This window comes from Ixodes scapularis, unplaced genomic scaffold, assembly GCF_016920785.2.
Source record: "Ixodes scapularis isolate PalLabHiFi unplaced genomic scaffold, ASM1692078v2 PGA_scaffold1__304_contigs__length_218370807, whole genome shotgun sequence".
Lineage (NCBI taxonomy): Eukaryota > Metazoa > Arthropoda > Arachnida > Ixodida > Ixodidae > Ixodes > Ixodes scapularis.
Genome location: NW_024609846.1, coordinates 93,368,512 through 93,389,039, shown reverse-complemented (window position 1 = coordinate 93,389,039; position 20,528 = coordinate 93,368,512). Strand labels below are relative to the sequence as shown.

The window sequence follows — 20,528 nt, the reverse complement described above, 5'->3', positions numbered from 1 at the left end:
ATTTTCGAATTCTTTAGATTAATAAGTTCGCAAGTTCGCAAATTATCGAATTTTTTTAGCGTAGGAAGTTCGAACTTCAAACTTTTTAGCGCAAGAAGGTCGAAAGTTCGAAAATCATCGATTTTTTGTCTATCAAGGTCGAAATTCGACAAGCATCGAATTTTGCAGCATAATCATTTCGAAAATTCGAAAAGCGTCGAAATTCTTAGTTTAATAAGTTGGAAAATTCGACTTCCGTCGAATTTCTCGATATAGAAAGTTCGAAAATTCGAAATTTTTCGAACCGTTCGAACCGCTTGATGCGATCATCGAACTTCGATTCGAAAAACGTTCGCGGCATCCCTAGTACGAACTACGCATATCCGAGTCTTCTGTAATGGCGCATGCGCAGTGCGTACCGGAAGGCCCATCGTATCTTATCGGATGTGCAAAAACGGGTCCCTAAAATTCTCTCATGTTTGCAGCGGACACCCTGTCTTTTGCAGGGTGTATGAGCGGTGCGACCCCGGCGTTAGGGTGCAATTAAACTTTAGCGTCGGGAGGCCGGCTAGTTAAAATATGAAGGAAGGAATGACCCGCGACTTGAAATGCGACGCAGGTGATTCGATCTTCCATTCCCTGAACGCTGATTTGCAACGTTAAATTCCTTACGCAGACATCTACCGAGTGCGTTAGTCCAACAAACCTGCGCAAAAGGGTCGTTATATATCTACGTATGTACGCCCTACTCCTCGCGCCAGACACGTCGGAAGTGAGTCGGTGCAAACACTCATTTCGCTGCGGGGCCTCTCCCAAGAGTGTTGCGTTCTCCCAGTTTGTGCAGTCGCTCCCCTACGCGTTCGAGGGAACGCGAGACGGGCAAATAATTCATTAGCCGCGAGAGCCACCGCGGCGAATAAACGGGGAAACTCCTCGATTTAAGAAATATCGCGCCAAAAATTTATAGCCTTTTTTTTTTTTTTCTTTTTGAGAGCAGGGCGAATGGTGTTTTTCGAGCAATGTACTTCAGTAACTACCCTTGTATGGTGCTTGGAAAGCGCCTCATTCTCAGATATTTACCGCGTCCTGAAATGTGGTCTTTCCATTTCCTACTCATGAAGTCACACAAGAGTCACGCTGTTGCCTGCCGCGACCCTGACGGCCGATGGAAGCCTTATCGAAGGAAGGGAGCTTGCGCTGGGAAGCGAGACAACGAAGGGGCCTCCCTGCCGTTCTAATCCTGCCACTGACCTCTACCTTTATACTCCTCTGACAAACATAGTCTCGTCAATAGACGCTAACAATTTAAGAAACGCGGGGCGTGACTTTTCGTGTTCCCGTTTCTTGCGTCGTGATTGGTTCCTTGGCGTCTTTTTACCGGCTGACGCTGCGATCTCATTGGCTGCGGAGCGACGATGGGGCGCTCGGGACACGCCCTTCGTTCCTTAGACTCTCAGTAACTCTAAATATTGTATCGAATAAAAGCGAGATCAGAAGAAATTCCGAGTCGGGAGAAACGTGAGAGTGCTCCGTTCTGTACACGGCAGGTCTGGTCGTGACTTCGACAATAGACAGTTTTAGTAGGTCGCTTCAATAACTCCGATAAGGATACCCGATAACCGTACGATGCGTACGCAACGGCGTCGACGGAGTGTCGGGTATATTAATCGGAGCTATGGGAACGGCTACTAGAACTCCCTGATTGGTTTGTGGACATTTTTAATTCGTGAGCCTTCCTTTCAAATATCTGTTCCGCCCGGAAATACCTGTTTTATGTCGCAATGTGGGAAACTGTGATAAACTACCATATTTGATATCGTTGTTTCGGTTTTTGACATGAGTAAAAATGGGTGCGGGCTCCTTTCAGGGCAGATCCAACGATGGGGTTCGTGTGGTTTGTGCAAAGCCCGCGGCGTAGACGCCTCTGGGTGGGAGTTGCGCATCGGCGAGATTCCTTTCCCCGTCCGGACAGCAGTCACGCGAAACGAGAGCCATGTTGTTGTCAGAATTGGCGTCTGTGTCAATCCGGCGCGCGCGGGATCGGACAACAATTTGTGTGCTCGGAGAAGCACGGCCAAGGACGTTTCCTTTCTTTCTTCGTCTAAAATTTGCCGAGAAAAGAGATAAATCGCTTTCTTTCGTTTTGCGCTGCGCGCGTATTTTCTCGGTTGCGCAAACCTCAAAAGTCAGCACGATTCAAGCGAGCGGCCTTTCTGAGCTAGTACACACGGAGCTGTAGGGAGTCGGCCCACAGATTGAACAGACAACGTATGCTGCTGCGTTGCTCGTAGTGTCGAATTATTTCCTGGAGGGTTTAAGAACAGGTTTGGGACCCAAAGCCCACGCTTTGGGTCCCAACCACAGCTTGGAGCTTCGCACGGCGCGTGCACTACGCCGCAGCGCATTAGCAGTGCGACGTCCCGTCTAATCTGGAGGACCCAAAACAGGAGTACACAAAGAGGGGGGAGAGAAAAGGGGGGATGGGTGCGCCCACCTTTTGACTTTTCCCGAAATTTGCAGGCTGGGGGGGGGGGGGGGGGGGGAGGTTGGATGAGATCAATGCTTAGACGAACCCACCCAAAACAAAGCAATGACGAAAGGACCAGCCGGAGCTCAGACCTATCCTTGGTACTGAAGGAGAGTAATCCAGCCTTTATCAGTTTTTTTTTTTCCTTCTGACTCTTTTTAAGTTTATTACCGCCAAGTCTCGTCCTTCTGTCACTCATTGTTAGGAAGTAGATAGATCTTACTATATTAAAGGAAGGGGCTAACGCAGCAATAAACAATTGATACAAAGTGGAGTTTCTACCGAAAGCAAACACCCTACTTTCATCCTCCTTTCTTCTTTCTCTTTCAACAATCTGCCCCGCCGCCAAGTTAGCTCAGTGGTCCATTCGAGTTCAATATTCAGTCATAGTTCAGTGCACGCGCCTCACTTTTTTCTTTGTCTCTCTTTTCTTCTTTTTTCCTTTCGTTCTTTTAACTTTCCGCAGCTACTTTTAAAAAGAATAAAAAATAAAAATAAAGCCTGTGCGTTTACTTAATTGCACAACACTCGGACAGCCAATTACTTCAACTTAAGGAGGCAGCTGAGCGAATGACGATGCCGAAACACAAGTTTAGACCAAAAAACGCAGTCTGAGTTGTGACATTAAGCAAGGCAAGCATGACGTTTTGCATCGCTTGATATCACAACTCAGACTGCCTTTTTTGGTCTAAACATATGTTTCGGCATCGAGAGTCGCTGATCTGCCTCCGTAAGTTACGGTGATTGGCTCTCCGAGTGTTGTGCGGGAAAGTAAATTCACAGGATTTTTTTAGAGTGTATACAGCACCAAGAATGTCCAAACTAAAACACGTCAAACGAAACCTTTGCTGACTTCCTGTTCAAAGCGAATTTCTAACTCTCAGGCTGAAATGCTCTTAATATTTAAAAAACTAACAAAAAAGGCAATTTTTTTTTTTTTTTTTTACTTTGTGCGTATTGTTTGGTAGTAGATTTTTGCAACCGAATGCAGCATCTCTAAGAATATTGAGACACAGCACGTGTCTCGCCTATAATACAGCAATCAGGCAAACTTTCATCCATCGCTGGAAAGGGGAAGGTGGATTTGTGAGTTGTATATAAATTTGACGGCTCTTACCGGCTTGAGTTGAATACCATTCATGTTCCTGTAAGAGCAAAGAGAAAGAAAAAACACAAATTGTTTATTGCTTCCTTCTTTTTTATAGTGTAACGCTTTGCACCATTTTCGATTCGATACGTTATTGAATTTTGATTTTATCTACTGAAACACTGTCTGGTGCGTAGGTCTCTTCATTGAAGTAAATAAAGCATCAAAACTTAATTTACCTAAATTGTAGCTAATTATCTTCTAATCGTTAAGTGAGGCATGGGAATCGCTTTTCGCGGGCCTATAACATGGTCAAAGAAGATTCTATAGTTATATATTCTTTTAAAATACACGTGTTTTATATGAATACTGTTCCCACGTCCTTATAAAGATTTTCTTTTTACAAGATTTTGCTAATTTAGCGCATTACAAGGGGATGAAAGTCACAAAAAGACGTTTTGATCATATTCCTCGTTGTACTTTCAATACTTCGTTTGATGAATGCGTTAGCATTAGTACCCACGTGACAGGGAAACGCCGACGGCGTCCGTCTGTGGACAAAACAGTGGAAAGGGAAGTGCGTCGCGTAGAGAGGAGGAGAGTATTGAAGGACAAAGGCGAGAGGGAGGTGACGTCACGAGGCGGAAGCCAATGAACGCGCGCGGATGCTGGGGCGAGTCTGAACTTGAAGGTTTGCGGAGCGCGTACGCCTTCGCTTGTTTCACAAAACGGAGTGTGAGGCAAGTACTACATTCAGTTAGAGGTCAAGAAAAGTTTTCGAGGGAAGGGAAAACTGGGGAGGAGGAAGTAGACGGAACGCTGGAGAGAGGAGGAGGGTTCCTCCTCTCCAGCATTCCGTGCTTTGTACCGACTGACATCGTACAAAGTTCCGGTGACATACAGGCGTAGGATGCGCCGTGGCACGGGAAATAAACACACGCCAAACTTGCAGAGTAAGGATAGTAGGCTGGTGCATATTAATCGAGTGCAGGAAAGCATCTTTGGATTTACTTTTATCTATTCAATAACAGTAAGTGTATTAATTTCTCAACAACGGCTGCATTTGATCGGTTCTGGACTAGGCGTTTATTTAACCTTGTGTCTGGACCTTTTAGAATGTGAAGGCTTTCGACGTTATTTTTATACGACAATGCCTGCTAGTAGTTGATCTGAGCATCAAAAAGTAAAAATTGAAACTAACTATTTTAGCTATATAATAGATCGTGCAACACATACTGGCCCTGTGTGTCTATACATTTTGTTTTGGAACATAAAAGTTCTCTATTTTGTCGCCAAATAATAAGAACGCAGAGCACGGGACTCAACGACATAGCACGAAGCTAAAATGTATATTCAATTTGCTCTAATTACAAGAAAGTGGCATTCTTATTGTAAGTAATGTGACCAGTGTAGACAATTGCAATAAAAAAAACTTAACTACTGGTTTTAAACGAACGAGAAAGCTACAGCTAAGTAATCAATCGTATATATATATATATATTGTGTATCATTTCTTCCTTTTATTTTGCATTGAACCTACTATTTGCTAGACGATGCACTATAATAGGCATCTAAAGGTTTAATATGACACACTTGAACAATGTCTTAATTTTACGCCTTAAAGCGAAGATAACTTGCAAAAAATTTGGATGAACTATGAACCCCCGAAAAATGCGAAAAACATTGCTTGAAGCGAACTAATTTGCAACCCAGTTTTAGCGGAAGTATTGAGCATTTACAAGTTCGTAAGAACAAAGCTTAAAATGAATATTTTTTTTTTCCAGAAAATAAAAGGTGATGTTGAAGACGGTTGAATTTTTTTTTTTTTTTTTTTTAAATACGATTAGTGTGCAGGCGGGCGGGTGGAAGTTTACCATAGTAATATTAATCCGAGATTGATATCAACATGGGATTGTCTGCCCTTATTTTGTCTTAGCGTAAAACGTTCTTTGGCATATTGGAGGCGGGGGGGGGGGGGGGGGGGAGGGGGGGGGAGGGGGGGAATTAGGGTCGAGGAGTTTCCTTATTTTAAACTTTGTGAAGCCGCCGATTATCTCGATGCCGATTTGATGAACCGGGTATGACGTCATATATGACGTCACACCCAAGGTTGACCCTGATTGGCTGATTTTGTTTTTGACGACAATTGCTGATATTTTTATTCCAGGTACTGCTATCAGGTGTGCAGCCCACGCGTTAAGACTCACGCACTAGCCAGGACCGAACGCGCCGCAGGAACCGAGCAAGCATCACCGAAGCAGCCAGATACCGGAACAGTTCACGTGCAACACAACTGCCCAGCAGTTTGCTATGCATTTTTTTTTTACCACTATAATCCTTCTGCTTCTTCTGCCACAGTTTGAGATCAATATCTCTATAGTGAATTTCCTGCTTTCTGGAACACAGCGAAGTAGAACGCCTGGATGAAAACGTTAATTTTGCAATCTTGTTGAGAACGCGAGCGATGTCCCCATCGATCTACAACGGCGAACACCCGAGCATTCCGAAATAGGAACGAAATTTTCTCATTCTGATCCAACATAAACGTTGAGCACCAGACGTAACATTATTACTATTATGTAACTCGTTGTATGTACACATGCTTCTATAACTGATGGCCGGACGGCTTCGAAATCTAATACCTTGTGTATCCGCTATCCAGGGCTAAATTGGCCCCCGGAAGAATACATCAACAAACGTAAAGCGTGCGTAACACACGCTATAGTGGTTTCCTCCGTATTGAAAGTATTCCAGCGTGCTTGCTCGCTTTATCAATGTTAGATCGCAGATATTAGGCGCCCCTTTCCGCGTTCAGCGGCGTCGCCATCGCCATCGGCATAACCGCACCGCTAAATTTAGCGGGAAATTGAATTGGTGTGGAGGTCATGTGACGTCAATTTCCCCGCTAAATTTAGAGGGGAAACCTAACCCGTTCAATTTAGCGGGGAAGTTTTCGAAATTTAAAGGAAATTTAGCCAGGAAATTTAACGGGAAGAGGAGAGGAGGAGGAAAGGAAGAGGAGGAGGGAAAGAGGAGAAGGAGGATGGGAGGGTACGGAGGAGGAGGTGGGGCGTACCCTCCCCTGCGTACCCTCCCTCCCCTCCTCAAGAGCTCTATACTCCGCGACAACTTTTCTTGGCAGTGCAGTGGAAGGTACAGGCCGGCGTCCCCTCTCCCATTTTGAGTGTGCGCAGGCTCTCCTCCTCTCCCCGGAAATGGGGGAGGAGGAGAGGATGCGTACACTCAAAATGGGAGCGGGGACGCGGGCCTGTACCTTCCTCTGCATCACCAAGAAAAGTTGTCGCCGAGTATAGTTTCGCACTACAGACATTTGTAAACGTCCGTCCTTTTTTTTTTTTTTTTGCACATTTGTGGCAAGGTGGTAAGTATTCCCGAAAGACGTTTTATATACTTTTACACAAGACTTATTTATAAGAAAATACTCGTTAATCGTACCGCTGACTATACTCTCCGCGTGGAGAGACAAGTCGGCTGTCGCTATCAAATGGTGGGTAGTTCGCTGAAGAAAATGCACACTGCGCGAGACTGTTAGTCAGCATTTTACTTCGAAAAGGTATCTGGCGGGCATAAAACTTTTCCACTTGGGTTAGTAAAACGATTGAGCACATTTCACCACTATAGTAGTTTTGATGACAGTCTAAGATGAAAATAGAGAAAACCGGCGATGGCTTATTTCCGCTAACAATGTGTCGGAGTGCACTACTTTACATAAATTGCCACGACGTGTATTAGATAAGAAGACGCGGTTTGTGCTTACCTTTCAACCACAAATGTGTGTTACCTTGCCTTCAGACAAAAATGCACGTAGAGGAAAAAGAAAGCTGCCCGTGTTGTTTGGCGCAGTTGTGCGACGCAGAGCAAAGTCACGCATATGATCACGTTGATGAGTTTGCTAGGCTCCCACAAAGCTATTCAAACAGAGCCGGTTGTTTTTGTCTCCTGTTACAGAGGTTTTGAAAGCAGCTGTGGGCGTGGGCGATTACTTGCGTCAAGTTGTATGCAGTGTTCGCACTACTACATCGGTCCCTAAAGATTGGATATAAAAAAAATGCACCTTATGTCCTATTCATTGTAATTATATTCGTTATGTTAAGTCAAGAAAGGCGTTTGATTAGCTTAAAATTACATATCTGCTATTTCTCAATCGGCTCTATTTAATTGAAAGGCACAAAGCGTACGGTATTCCTTCAAAACCTTAGCATATTTTCTGGCGCCGGTATCCTTTTCGTTTTCTAACAAACATTTTGGCGGTGCTGTTCATGCAACAGTTCGACTTATATATACACGAACGTTACGGCGCGGTGGTGGCGCGTCGAGCGCACTTCCGGTCTGGGGCTGTGGGCGGAAGTCGTCATGCGGGACGTGCATTCCTGCGTTGTTTTCAAAGAAACCAGACAACACCTGCCTTCTCGTCAAAACGACGCGACTCGAGCTGTACCAAAAGAGTCCAGAAAGGTTTGAAGGTCAGTTTTCATGTGCTCGGTTTGTCCGAGAACGTGGATATGTACCGTGAAAAGGGAAAACCAGACGCCGTCGGACCACGATTGCTTGTGCGTTAAGCACTTTGGGTTGAATTCACGGGTACTTGTGGTCATCAGATTTATTTGCTTTGTTCCAACATGAACGCGGGAAAATGTCAAGTTGTACGGACCACCTGCGGACTACGTTCCGAGTTTCTTCAAGTTCAAACGACCGCCTGATCGTTCGAACTGTTGTCTGCTCATTCAATCGTTTCTCCTTGTCGTCTACTTTTCAGACAACACCGGCCCGTAGACCAAACGTTGGCCCGGTAATTGCGATAAGAAGTAAGTGCAGGCCTCAAAAAGATTTTAGGTTTGAAGGTTGGTTGGAGTAAGCAGGCTTGGTGTAAACAGTAGAAGGAGATGTTGATCATTTTTACCAGTGGCCATCACCGACTTTTTTATGCCTGATTCACTTAGTCCGATTCTGCTTGCGATTTTCAGTATCGACGTCGACCATCTCAGCAACGGTTCACGCTTTTGCAGCCCGAGCGACGTCGCGACTGAAAATTGCGAGCGGAATCTCATCATGTGAATTAGGCTTTAGCGTCCATTCTGGGGCGTCCACGCGGAATGAATCGCCGCATGTCACATTATTCACGCGACGTTTTGCGGTGAACGAGCCTCGTTAATTTCGCTGAGGCCGCTCAAGTAGCCAGACATTGCCAGGAAGACGTAAAATCAACGATTCCAACGCGAAGACGAACACGGGGACTGACACCGACGCAGACAACATCGCATTTCAATGGTTTGTTAATGGGCAACAGCGAGCTTCTTGCCCACACTCCATCGCGCATGCGCGGCGTCGGTGGCGTCCGCTAGGGGCGCTCCGATTCGTTTGATAATATGAGTTGGTCTATATTGTTTTCCTCAGTACGCCACTGATCTGTATTGTATGGGCTAGATCGTGGATCAAAAGCCTGTCGGTGGCAAGCAGCGGCCATTGCTTGACACCAGGCAACACTTGCAAGTTTATGGGAAAAACATAAAGGTAGGCATATTGAAGCTTCTACGCGGTACTCGAAGGCAAGCATTTTATGATGTGCCGCGATTATTATATCGGCTGTTTGGAGATCGAATCGGTATTTGTGAAGCGTTCGAACGCCGATTAAACAAAAGCCAAATTTGCCGGAGCACCACCGACTATGCGGGCGTCGCTTGCTTAAGTCGCTAAATAAATGACACGTTAAAAAAATGAACGACACACTCCAAGTTTTAGTTCATCACAGAGGCAGTTGAAAGCAAAGGCTTGCACCAGAAGCGTGCCTGAAACGATGCGAATGTCCTCGGTAAACAAATTCTAAGTTATCATCTATTAAGCTCTGAATCTGATGACTTCGAGATCACGAACGACTCCACATTGACTCTCGGCAACCCTTGTATCATTGTAGCGCATCACAGCTTACGCCCGACAAAGTCGCAACTTTGAACCTTCAACCACAAAATATGTATTTAAAAACGACTGGTATTCTAACGGGTTTGATATTTACGCCCTGAATATTAACTGTCATTCTCGGAAAACACGACAAAAATTTCATCCTCGAGAACAACCTACTGTGGTAAGAAATTGTAGTTTTCCCCGTTTCTCCCATAAAGTCCCATAAAGTCCCATTAGCCAGTGTCAAGAGATGGCTGCCGGTGGTGCCGTGATAGAGTTCGCTGTAACCATGACACCAGCAAAGACAAGCCTCGATTCGCGACCCAGCGTACTACGATAGAGATCAGTGCAATTCGGCCCTTAATTAAAAAAGAAATTATCCGTCCTGCGTTTATTTATAGTACAGTCACAGCGATAGCTGCTACAGATCTCGGCGAGATCGGTGGGCATTGACGTCGCGTTCACGCACCGTAGGGTGCGAAAACAAAAGCATTCTTAGCGAACTATACATCTGTTCTGTTCTTAACGCTTTTCTTTTTCTTCAAAGCGCGTCTCCCGGCATGAGCTCTTTGCATCGACAGTGCTACAACGGCATATTGTTTTCTGCTATTTCTTTTTCCCGGAGACCGCGTGCAGTAGGCATCGGGTACTACAAAAACCCTCGTTAACTCCGTGGCGTAGCTCAGTGGCAACGCCTCCGCTTCGTAAGCAGCGGACGCAGGTTCGATTCCCGCGGGCGGCGAGCGATCTTTTTCAAGGATTTTTCAACATACGGACCCCCTACATCGAAAACTACAACATCAACAACAACTACTACTACAACCATAGCTACAACGTCAACTGTTAAGGCTGGTTCGCACATTGACAACGGTTGCGTACGCATGCAACCGAAACGACGATAACGACCAAAACACCGCAACAACAACCGTGACCCATTGATTGCTTCGCGAAGCATCATCCCCTGCATCGCTTGCCTCGTTGTGTGGGGCGAGCACTTGTACCGGTGACTTGGTCCCCACCGTCGTTTCGGTTGCACGCGAACGCAACCAACGCAGATGTGTAAACCAGCCTTTGCAACTACAACATCAATAACGGACGTCGTTTTCAGTGGTGGGAAAAGCACATAACAGGCAGCGCTTGAAAAATGGCAGCGTGGTTATATCTCTCGTTTGCTTTAACTTGCTAGGATATATTGCGATCAGACTGCTTATGCGTGCCTGTAAAAGCAGTTTCGCCTCGCCTATCGTGCAACAAGTATATAAACGCGACTTTTACAAAAAGCGCTACTTATACTGCTGCGAGCGCAGCTAGCGACGTATACAGCGCGCTCGCCTCCCACGCAAAGGTGCGAGGTTCAATGCGTGGGAGCGGACACACCTTTTTATTATTTTTGTAAATGTCACCTTCTGGTGAATTCGACAATCGTGTTGCTTATTGGGAGTCCGGATGTTCTAGGCGCCGAACCTTCTACGCCGATTGTCCCCGAAGCCCACGCGGGTGCATAAGGAAGGGGCCCCCCGTGGGGTGCCGCCGGAATCAGTCTTTCGCCAGCGCTCGATCCAGCTGCCACGCCGCCTTCGAAGCCCGCGACGCCTATAAACATGTTTTTGTTTATGGCACAAATTCGCCCCTATGGGCACCTTTCGTCCGCTAGGAGCCGCTACCGATCGTCCAGCGAACAGCGCCGCGCGCGGCCACTTTTGAGTTAGCGTAGGAAGAGCGGCAGAGCTCCGTCGCCGCTCCAGCTGCTTCCGCGCTTCCGCCAATACGGTAGCCCAAGCAGACATGTGGACCTTGCAACACACACCGGTGTACCATGCACTGCAGTCGAGCAGCGACTACCGACGTCGCTTCCCCATGAGCACGCGCGACGCCGCCGCGAGAGGCACGCGTGTCGGCACTGAGTTAGATCTGCAGGGTGCCCATTAAACGTTTAGTTTTCCACTGTATTAACCGTCTCTCTGCCTGTCATTCGTGACAATATACCAACATTTTGGTGAAAAACGCTTTTCAACTTGCATAAAGGTGCGACTCTATGGACTGGGAAATTCAGTAGATATGACCTCGGAGTAAGCCTTTTTGTGTACACAGTCCATAGAGTTAATATAATAATCTAGAGGGGAAGGTCCTCGCCGTTCCCAAGCGGCATTGGGGCCGCTGGGGAACGGCGGGGCATGACGCGGGCATCGGCGGACCCGGTTGGCGGTTTCGATTAGGCCCACACACTCTTTAAGAAATGCCTGCGCGTCTACTTACCTGCAAAACACTATTATCCAAATCAAATCCAAAACACTCCAAGAGCCAATCTCTGTGACCTACGTAATCAGCTCAGCGAATGATGAGGCGGAACATCCGTTTAGACCTAAAATGAAGTCCGCGCTGTGTCATTACGCAATGCAAAGCGCAATTGCATTGCGTGATGCCACAGCGCAGACTTAGTTTTAAGGTGTAAACAAATGTTCCGCTACATCATTCGCTGAGCTGATATCGTAGATCGCATAGATTGGCTCTTCGAGTGTTTTGCGGCTAAGTAGACGCGCAGGCGTTTGTTAAAGTGCATCGTTGGCGACGCCTTAATATGAACGAAGAAGCAGCCAACCATCACCTGTACGGTCCGTGCCCTGTCCTTTTTTTAGCTTACCCTGCAGGAAAACACGGGAATTGCGCAATGGATAAAACTAAATACAGTTGGCACACATTCGAGCAACTGAAGCTCGTCGCGGTCAAACGAACACGCCTAACCTTTCCTCTGCTTTCTGGCTCTTCTGTCGTTCTTTTTCTCGTTCCTTCTCTCAGGACGGCGGATGTCAGCGCCCAGGATTTGCCGCGTTCTGCTCCCGTCTTTACACCCTAGCACAGTCCAAGGCATGTTCTTCTATGGTTAGGGCAGTTCGTTAAGCGACGATAGCGACAATGTCCGGCTAGTGCTTCTTCTGCATCACGATCGTCGTCCCAACAACAAGCGTGGTTCTAAAGAAAGTCTCATAATACGTAACGTTCCACAAAACTCAAGACAAACGTTTCCTGCAAACGCAACGCGTAACACACACAAAAAAAGAAAAAAAAGTGACGGTGCTCGGGATATGGGGGGGCTAATTATCTTTGAATCAGTAACTTTAAACTTTCTAAAACTAAAGGAATGGTTTCAACTGAACACTTGATGTTCATGTATCAAAACCTACGGAGTAAATATCTTTTACAAAAATATTTACGTCGTCGTGGTTCCTGTGTCGTATTCGCGATTGCCGGAAAGATGCGGCTATTCGAATGCTCTTCAGAGTTCTCGGCTTCCTATTGGCAGTGAGCCCTAATTTGCAGTCAATGAAACACTGAAACCTCCGTGTTACGTTAAACTATTTTTTGTTTGAAGACGGGATGAAGAAAAACGTTAAAACGCAATCTTTCTAAAGGTAATGTCTGCCGTTCACAATGACGTCCAGCGAGTTCTAATGCAAGCTGCTTCTTCGCCTATATTAACAATAAAGGCCTGTTCACACATGAAGCGGAGCGCTACAAGCAGAGCGCTGAACTCGCGCTAAGCGCGAGCTGACGGGAGCGTTCACCAGCTTTGTATCGCACCGTCGAAACTGTTGCTCATGGCAGACGATAAGTAGCTGACGCCACGTGAGCAGCGCTACATCAGCGCTTCGCTGCATGTGAGAACCGGCCTTAAAAGGTCACCAAGATAACTAATTTTTTATTTATCTCGAATCATATGTAGACTGCACAATAGCGCGAACACGACGTCGGCGCTTTTTTGCAGTTTACTTTGAAATCGTATATCTAGTGGTCATCAAGCTTTATCGGTTAGGTTATTATCTCTAACGAGTACTTTTCACTACACTATAGAAGATTTATAAACCCACTGATTCTTTAAAAAAATCAGAAATGACCCGCAGTCGTTTGTTCGACCAAACAGTGTGCTACTGGGGACTTTATAAATACCTCTTTTATTAGTGATCAATACTGCTTCGTCAGATATTAATTGCTCTTTTCTGTGCGATTCTAAGTTTAAGAAAATCCAACTGGATTCAATGAAACACTTTTTACAAATGAACTCAAACACTGGCAGATTACTGCAACGGATACGGCGATCACGGCTGCGAGCTTCTGTTTCCTATACCCATTTGCTCCCGTCGTATCAACCCTATTCACAACTATTCACTCGCGTGGTAACCGTTTAATATATGCGTAAACATGTAAGGCCATAGTTCTTAGTAGTATCTGAATCCGTATGTTTTCTACATAAGCTGCTAACCAATGGTTACCTTTTCCGATCTCATTGTTTCTTTTGTTGTGAAGCGACTCCTGGAAGTCGACTTGCGGAAAAATAAAAATTTCAAGTGTGAGCTTTTATGGTTCCAGCCCAATGCGGGGCATCGTGGAGTCCCAAACAAACCTCCGAGGAATTGTTTAGAATAAAATTACTAAACGCGTATTGCAATCAACTTTTTCTTATTATTTTTTTTTTATTTTTTTAACTAGCGAGCATTTCGTTTACGCTGGATATCAGGTGTGTCCACCTTTAAAATTACGTCTAGACATAACAAAAAAAAAAAAAAAAAAACAGACTGAGCTTTGACACTAGGCATGGCGTTTCATGCGTCTTCATTGCGCTTAGCATTACGGCCCTGCCTGATTTTTTTTTTTTTTTTAGGTCTAAAAACATACCCGCTGCCTCGTCGTTCGCAGAACTTCCTCCGTAGAAAGCAGCCTTTGGCTCTTCCGAGAGCTCTGGTATAAAATAAACGCACTGTATCTTTTTTTAGGGAGCTCGGCGGAATTTTATTGTTAGACAGCTTTATAAATGAAAGGCGTGGCTTGTTACGTCCACTATCCTTGCCCCGTGATTTGTTCGTCTGCTTTACTTTTATTGGCTAACGCGCCGCTTTTTTTACAGCGATAATAAGATGCTTCATATCCGCCAAGTCCTTGCGTTTCTTAGACTATAGCTGTCACTGCCTCAAAGGCGCACTGTAGCAATATCACCTAAAAGACAGAACCTGCGCCCCGCCCTCCGCCCCCCCTCCCACCCTCAAACGTCATCCTTGGGGGGGGATTAAAGGTCCACTAATTAACGATTGTGGATTCAAGGGCCCAATAACGATGACGTCACGCGCAGGCCTTGTCTCCTACCTGGTATTGACCGTAGACACGCTCCATTCAAGGTGACCGAATGACGTCATGTGAAAGTAAGTGCGTCTCCTCACTGACGTTGGGGATTCGCTGAACCTTGAGGTTCGGCGGATCCCGCGACCACGAAGTCACGCGTGGGCCTTGTCTAGACGCTTTCTACATTGTCTCGAGCCCGCGGAAAAAAAAACAATTAAACATAGCGCCGCCCGTTCGAAATACAATGTCACAACGACAGGAGTCAGGGACTGTCTGTCGCCCGACGAGGAACAATTGACAGTGGATTTCGCACTCGACGGCCTCGTCCGAATTGAACGATTCAGCACACGCGCACCGAGAGACGCGTGAAATTGACGGGCGGGCTCGTAATTGGAAGTGCGCTGACTTTGCAGTTCTGTCGCCTGCGTGTATGTCCCGTAGTACGAATGCAAGCCGCATCCTGCCTGCGAGGACAGTCGCGACAAAGCTATACAGTCATCGCAACCTACAACGTGCCCCCTAACAAAATTATCATTTTTTTTTTTTTTAGGGTAAAGTGTGCATTGGGGGGGGGGGGGGGGGGGGGGGAGGGGGGGGGGGGGGGGGGGGGGCGACCGCTCTTTTTTTGCCCGAATATAGTGCTATAGCTGCTCGGACATAAAGTCAGATTTTCAGAACTAACAGTTTTAAAACTTATAACGAAAGTTATATGTGACTTTTTTTTAAATCTTTCTTTGGGAAATTGAGGTTTGTTTTTGGTAGTTTGCGCCAGGACAGCCCCATGTATTCGTGACCTTTGTCGAACACCATTTTATGTATAAAAACAATGTAAAAAAAAAATCGTTTAAAACTTTTTGTTGTTCTTTTGCATTATCTCGTTGTGTGTTGACGATGTGCGTTATTTGCGATTTATTTTTCATGCCCAATACCCCGATGTAATTCTTCCCCGGTATTTAATTGATAAAAATAAAAAAAAATATTATAATGGTTCGTTCTAAGACTTTCGCATCTGGTTTCGACAGCTAACGTTACATTTTGCGGGAAATTGAGCGTTCGACGATGCACAGTTTATTTTTGTGATGACAAAAAGACTTTTCTCTTGTAGTCGTTCTTTGTAAGCCCTGTATGCCTCCGAATGACGCCTCTCAAAAGCACGGACCGCAAACAAATGCCCCCGCTGAGCTGGAACGTCGAGCGAGTAAATGGTCAAGTGTAATGTTCCGTCTCAAAATAGCGTTTTTGAGTGTCCATACTTTTCGTTCTCGTCATTAGCGAGTTCTTTTTTTTTTTTCTTTTTACTTATATAGTAAATATCAACTTCTGAGTCGCAGGGCGTGACGATTCCCAACCCTGAAATTGCCACGAACATGACGTTTTACGTAAGCACATGAAATGTGACGCTCAGTCTATGAGCATAGACTTCGTTTCATGGTAAAGATTGCGGTGACTGGCCGTCCTAAGTGTTTCGCGGAAAAGTAAACGTAACATAATTTCTTAAACTAAAGAAACGTAGGCTCAACTATACTCACTGACACAGCTTCTTGCTTCGTTCATCCGCGGTGTTATCGGTTCACGTCTAACTGGCTACGGTGTGGTAATGAGCCGCACGGAGCCACCCGCACCCTTGATTTCTTAAGTTGTCGGTGGTTATTGACTAAAGGTAACCTAAATCAACCGAGTCTAACCTAACATTGCCTAAGCGCACTACGCTTTATTAAGATGGAATCCCCTCACTTAACGCGTTCTGGCTTAACCTGACGGAAGGTCACGTAACCTGACGCTTAGCCTCGCATCACATAACCTCATCTAGCGCGCATACTGCCATGACCCGCCTAACCGCGCCTAACATAACGCGGGCTAACCAGGCCGCCGTTCTGCCACCCTCGTCGCAATGAAGCTAGGAGTTTCGACGTTGCCACGACACAAAGTTCGATGACGCAATCCATCGAGTTGATTAAACGAACGAACTCGACCGGTGGAATCAATGAAACGGGCGCAGCGGCGAAGCAATGAGCGGGCGAGAGCACTGGTTTCTCGCACGAAGAATGCATCAGGGCCACAATAAAAGCTCGGCGATGACCGACGACGCTCGGACTGGAATGCAGCCGTCGTCATAATTAATACCCAGCGGAACCGTATACTGTCCCGAGAGCGGCTCGACGTCGGGGGGATTTGCTGGCTTCATTGATTGCGAGTCAAAGACCGGTCCGGCACGGCCCCGCCATGGGTCAGTCGGACGGAAGACGGGCAATTAGTACGATAGGGTAGCGGCGCATTCGCCAAAGTATCGCGGGTCACGAGCTCAGGCGGGGGCTGAAGCACGTGAGAAAGTCGCTGAGAGTAGAAGAAACGCACGGCGTGGCATATTATTATGCGCATGCTGCTTGATTCGTGGTTCTTTCCTTGCCTTTCGTAGTATCGGGTGATGCCGCACTTCGTTAGGCTGCAGGCCGATGATGAGGTTTTTGGGGCACGCAGTCGCCCCCCTTGCCGGCATCGAAACGCCTCAAAACGAGAAAATAGCGCAAATCTTTTGTGCTACGTTCTTGTCGTGGGGCGTTCAAACAACCCCCCAAAAAACCTACGTGTGTTTTTTGGGGGGTTGTTTGAACCTCGAGTTTCTCAGGCCGTCAGTGACTCTAGTGTTGCAACGTTAGAAAAACGACTAAGGGCACAAAGGCGTGCACGTTGATATATAGAGCACATGGTCTCAAACTAAGAAGATAAGAGCAGGAAGAGAAAACAGAGAGGTTAAACAATGTTGAATTAACCTGAGACTGGGGTAGAGAAGAAACATCAAAACGTAGAAGGGAAAGAAAAGAGACAGGACGACGTCGTCCTGTTTATTTTCTTTCCCTTCTACGTTTTGATGTCTCTTCCCTACCCAAGTCTCAGGTTACCCCAGTCTCAGGTTAATTCAACATGGTTAATATTCACCACCTCGCCTGCACCCTTACGATGTTTTCTAGGTTAAACAAGACGATCGACCTCCGCTGGCTACTCCAGGTTGGGAAGGGGAGATGAAAGGAAGAGGAAAGAGAGAGTAGAAGAGGAATGGACTATCTAGCTAACACCCGCGTTAACACTGTGACTGCGGGATTATGCGTGCACATAATCATGAGAGTGTCGAAGTATCCAAATGGCACTGAAACTAGGAACACTGAGACGCCGCTTGCACTGCACAAATGTTCACCCATGTAGCGCGAGTTGTGCTTACCAGCACGAAGTTCAGTGGAGCAAGCACACGCTTAGCCAAAGTTCTGAACTAACAGTCTTGCGCGAAAACACAATTAATGGAAAATAGAGCACTTTTGTACGAGCAGAACTCAAACTAGAAGCACGATGAAGACCATAAGCATAGGAACCCCTAAGGTAACCTTCGTCGTAAATATTCAAAAATTGCGATGCTCTGAGCGTATTTATCAAAATAAGAGCCTGACGAAAATACAATTTTTACAAAAAAAAAAAAAAAACTATGAACGCAGAAAAAGAAAAAGCTCAAACTGCATCAACATAAGTGAGCAGCGCACCTAACAAATGCTCTTTCTCTAGTAGGCCAAAAAGTTTCATTCGAAATGTGACATTCTGTTGCCTAGCCTACAAGTTAAATTCAAAAGCATCTCAAAGAACGACCTTGAATAAATCTACCAAAAGCCCTATTAGAAAAAATCATATATAATTTATTCAATAGACGTATCAGAACTTATATAAACTTATAAGTTATAAAAAGCATATATAGGTTGTACATGATCTTGTATGTTCTCGAATGTTCGATAGACAGATTCATTTACATAATAATTGTGTTGTGTGTATGCTTATACAGCCGGAAGTTAGTCAGCTCCAATGGGCGTCTGGTGTCTCAGCTGCAAATGAGCAATCTATCAATTTAGCCAGTGCAGTAGAACCGTTAGCCTGGGGTCTTTAACGTGCACAACGCGGTTATGTTTTAATAGGTGAGCGGCGTTTGGCAACTTCCGGTTTCTTAAGAAATTTAGTTTAGCTGCTGACGAACGACGACGATGATCTGCAAGCCGCCCTAAGCATGGTTCTGAAAACTACAGCCTGGACGTTTCATAACTATGCTTGCACAGGCTCGCAGCTCATTGTCGTCGTTTTCCAACACCGAAACAAAATTTCCCAAGGAACCGGAAGTTGCCAAACGCCGCTCACTTAGCCTCATTGTGCATAGAAGCTTGGCATTGCACATGCTCACGGAGGAAGTTGAAGTATCCTCAATCTAGGCGCGAAACAATCTGACCAAGCGTTCGTCGCATGCATGGGCCTCCTGCGCTGAAACTTCGAACAAAGTGTGGCGCCCTCATTTTGGCTAGTAGAAGCTCCCCTGATCGGGCCTCGCACCACTTACGGCACGTTGGCCGAGCTTTTTATTTTTCTGTGTGGTGCTGACGAACGTAAAATCACCTTTGGACGTCCTAAATCGGCTAGAATCAACGCCGCAAGACAATCGAAAGTGCCAGATTCATACCACCACCGCTAGGGTACGCGTCTAATTCCTCTGGGTGGTGACGTCATAACATCTGGCGTCTCGAGGCTGTTTTGTTGTTGTTGTTTTCTTTTTCATTTCTACATTGAATCGCGTGGAACGGCGTCACTTGACTCGCACTCTTAAGGCTCAGTTATTCTCCGACGAAAAGTCGGCGTGGGGCAGCGGACACCGATACTGATTGGTCCAAGATATCTCGTCCCTGCTCGCCGGCCAATTAGAGACCCTCCTTCTGCGCTACGATACGTTCGCTGCGCGCAAAGTCTAGGTATAACAGAGCCTTTAGCGTCTTAGCATTGACCTGTGCTTCGACGGCGTTCGAATTTTTGTTGTTTTTTCGTATTTTCCTCGTGATCTCGCGTTCCGCACCAGAGCAGGAACGCTTCGACCATGTGTGACAGTTTGAGACGCTCAAGTTCGTATACTACCCAAAACAAGTCCTAACAAGTCCCTTTCCGCAGCGCCCCCTGAGAAACGCAGGAAGCCTATAAATTCAGTTCCCATGCGGCAAGAGGCAGTGCTCGATACGAGTCGTGCGGTCTTGTGTAGTGTACGCACAGAGCTCCAGTGAGGTTGTCGCACGTGCAGAAAGAGTTAAGTTCCCTCGATGCATGTCGGCACCGGTGGCGTAGCGAAACTGGCTAGTGATATCGGTTTATTAGATATAGCCGTCGTACAGTATACAACACTGAATAGTCAGCACACACGTGTTCTCGTATTTTTTTCACGGTCCCGTTAGCGCGGATCGCGCAGCGCGGACCCGTGAAGCGGCACAGGAACGACACCCGACTGGAACGACTCATGCAAGAAAGCGAGGAAGGGGTTTGCATACTCCCCAGACAACCCTAGTCCGCTGAACCAGATGAAATAGCGCGCTCCACTGCATCGGGCGATACATATGTATCTGCGAGAATTCCCCCCGTGTTTTTATTTCCCTCGGTTGTCCTTTTTCTTTTTTTTTTCGTGTGTGAATTTGAGTTTTCTATTCGTTGTATTTTTTTGAGTGGTGAAATCGGCCGAAACACCTACACGCGGTTTTACGAAGACTTCTCGTGGAACTTGCAGAACGCTGACATCGACGGTTTCGGCAATCTCTATTTTCTCGCAATCAGAGTTTCCGTTCTTGGTAAACTCTGACTACGGAAAAAAAAAAATAGTAGCTCCAATTGAGTGAGACTGCGCAACGTAAAAGTCATGTTTCTGGAGCCTGCACGGGCACAATCTTTGCGCGCAGTGACAAGGTTCAGGATGAATGACTTACGCATTGTCATAAAAGATTACACGGAGTGGAATCACGAGAATTTCTAACGAAATGAATTTGAGTGCAAATGTGCTATTTACCCGGTGTTGTATGGCAACAAACTCGCAGCTGTCCCCTGTATGATGTATTTTCATATAGG

At 46.1% G+C, this 20,528-nt stretch overlaps 1 protein-coding gene across 1 annotated transcript in view; it reads right to left on the bottom strand.

Moving 5' to 3' along the window:
* Nucleotides 1-20,528, bottom strand: part of LOC8040512 (endothelin-converting enzyme homolog) — a 147,465-nt gene that overhangs the window by 125,308 nt on the left and 1,629 nt on the right. The window contains exon 2 of the mRNA XM_042290847.1: nucleotides 3,624-3,651. Within this exon, the coding sequence (XP_042146781.1) occupies nucleotides 3,624-3,651 (28 nt within the window). The remainder of the gene's footprint in view (nucleotides 1-3,623; nucleotides 3,652-20,528) is intronic.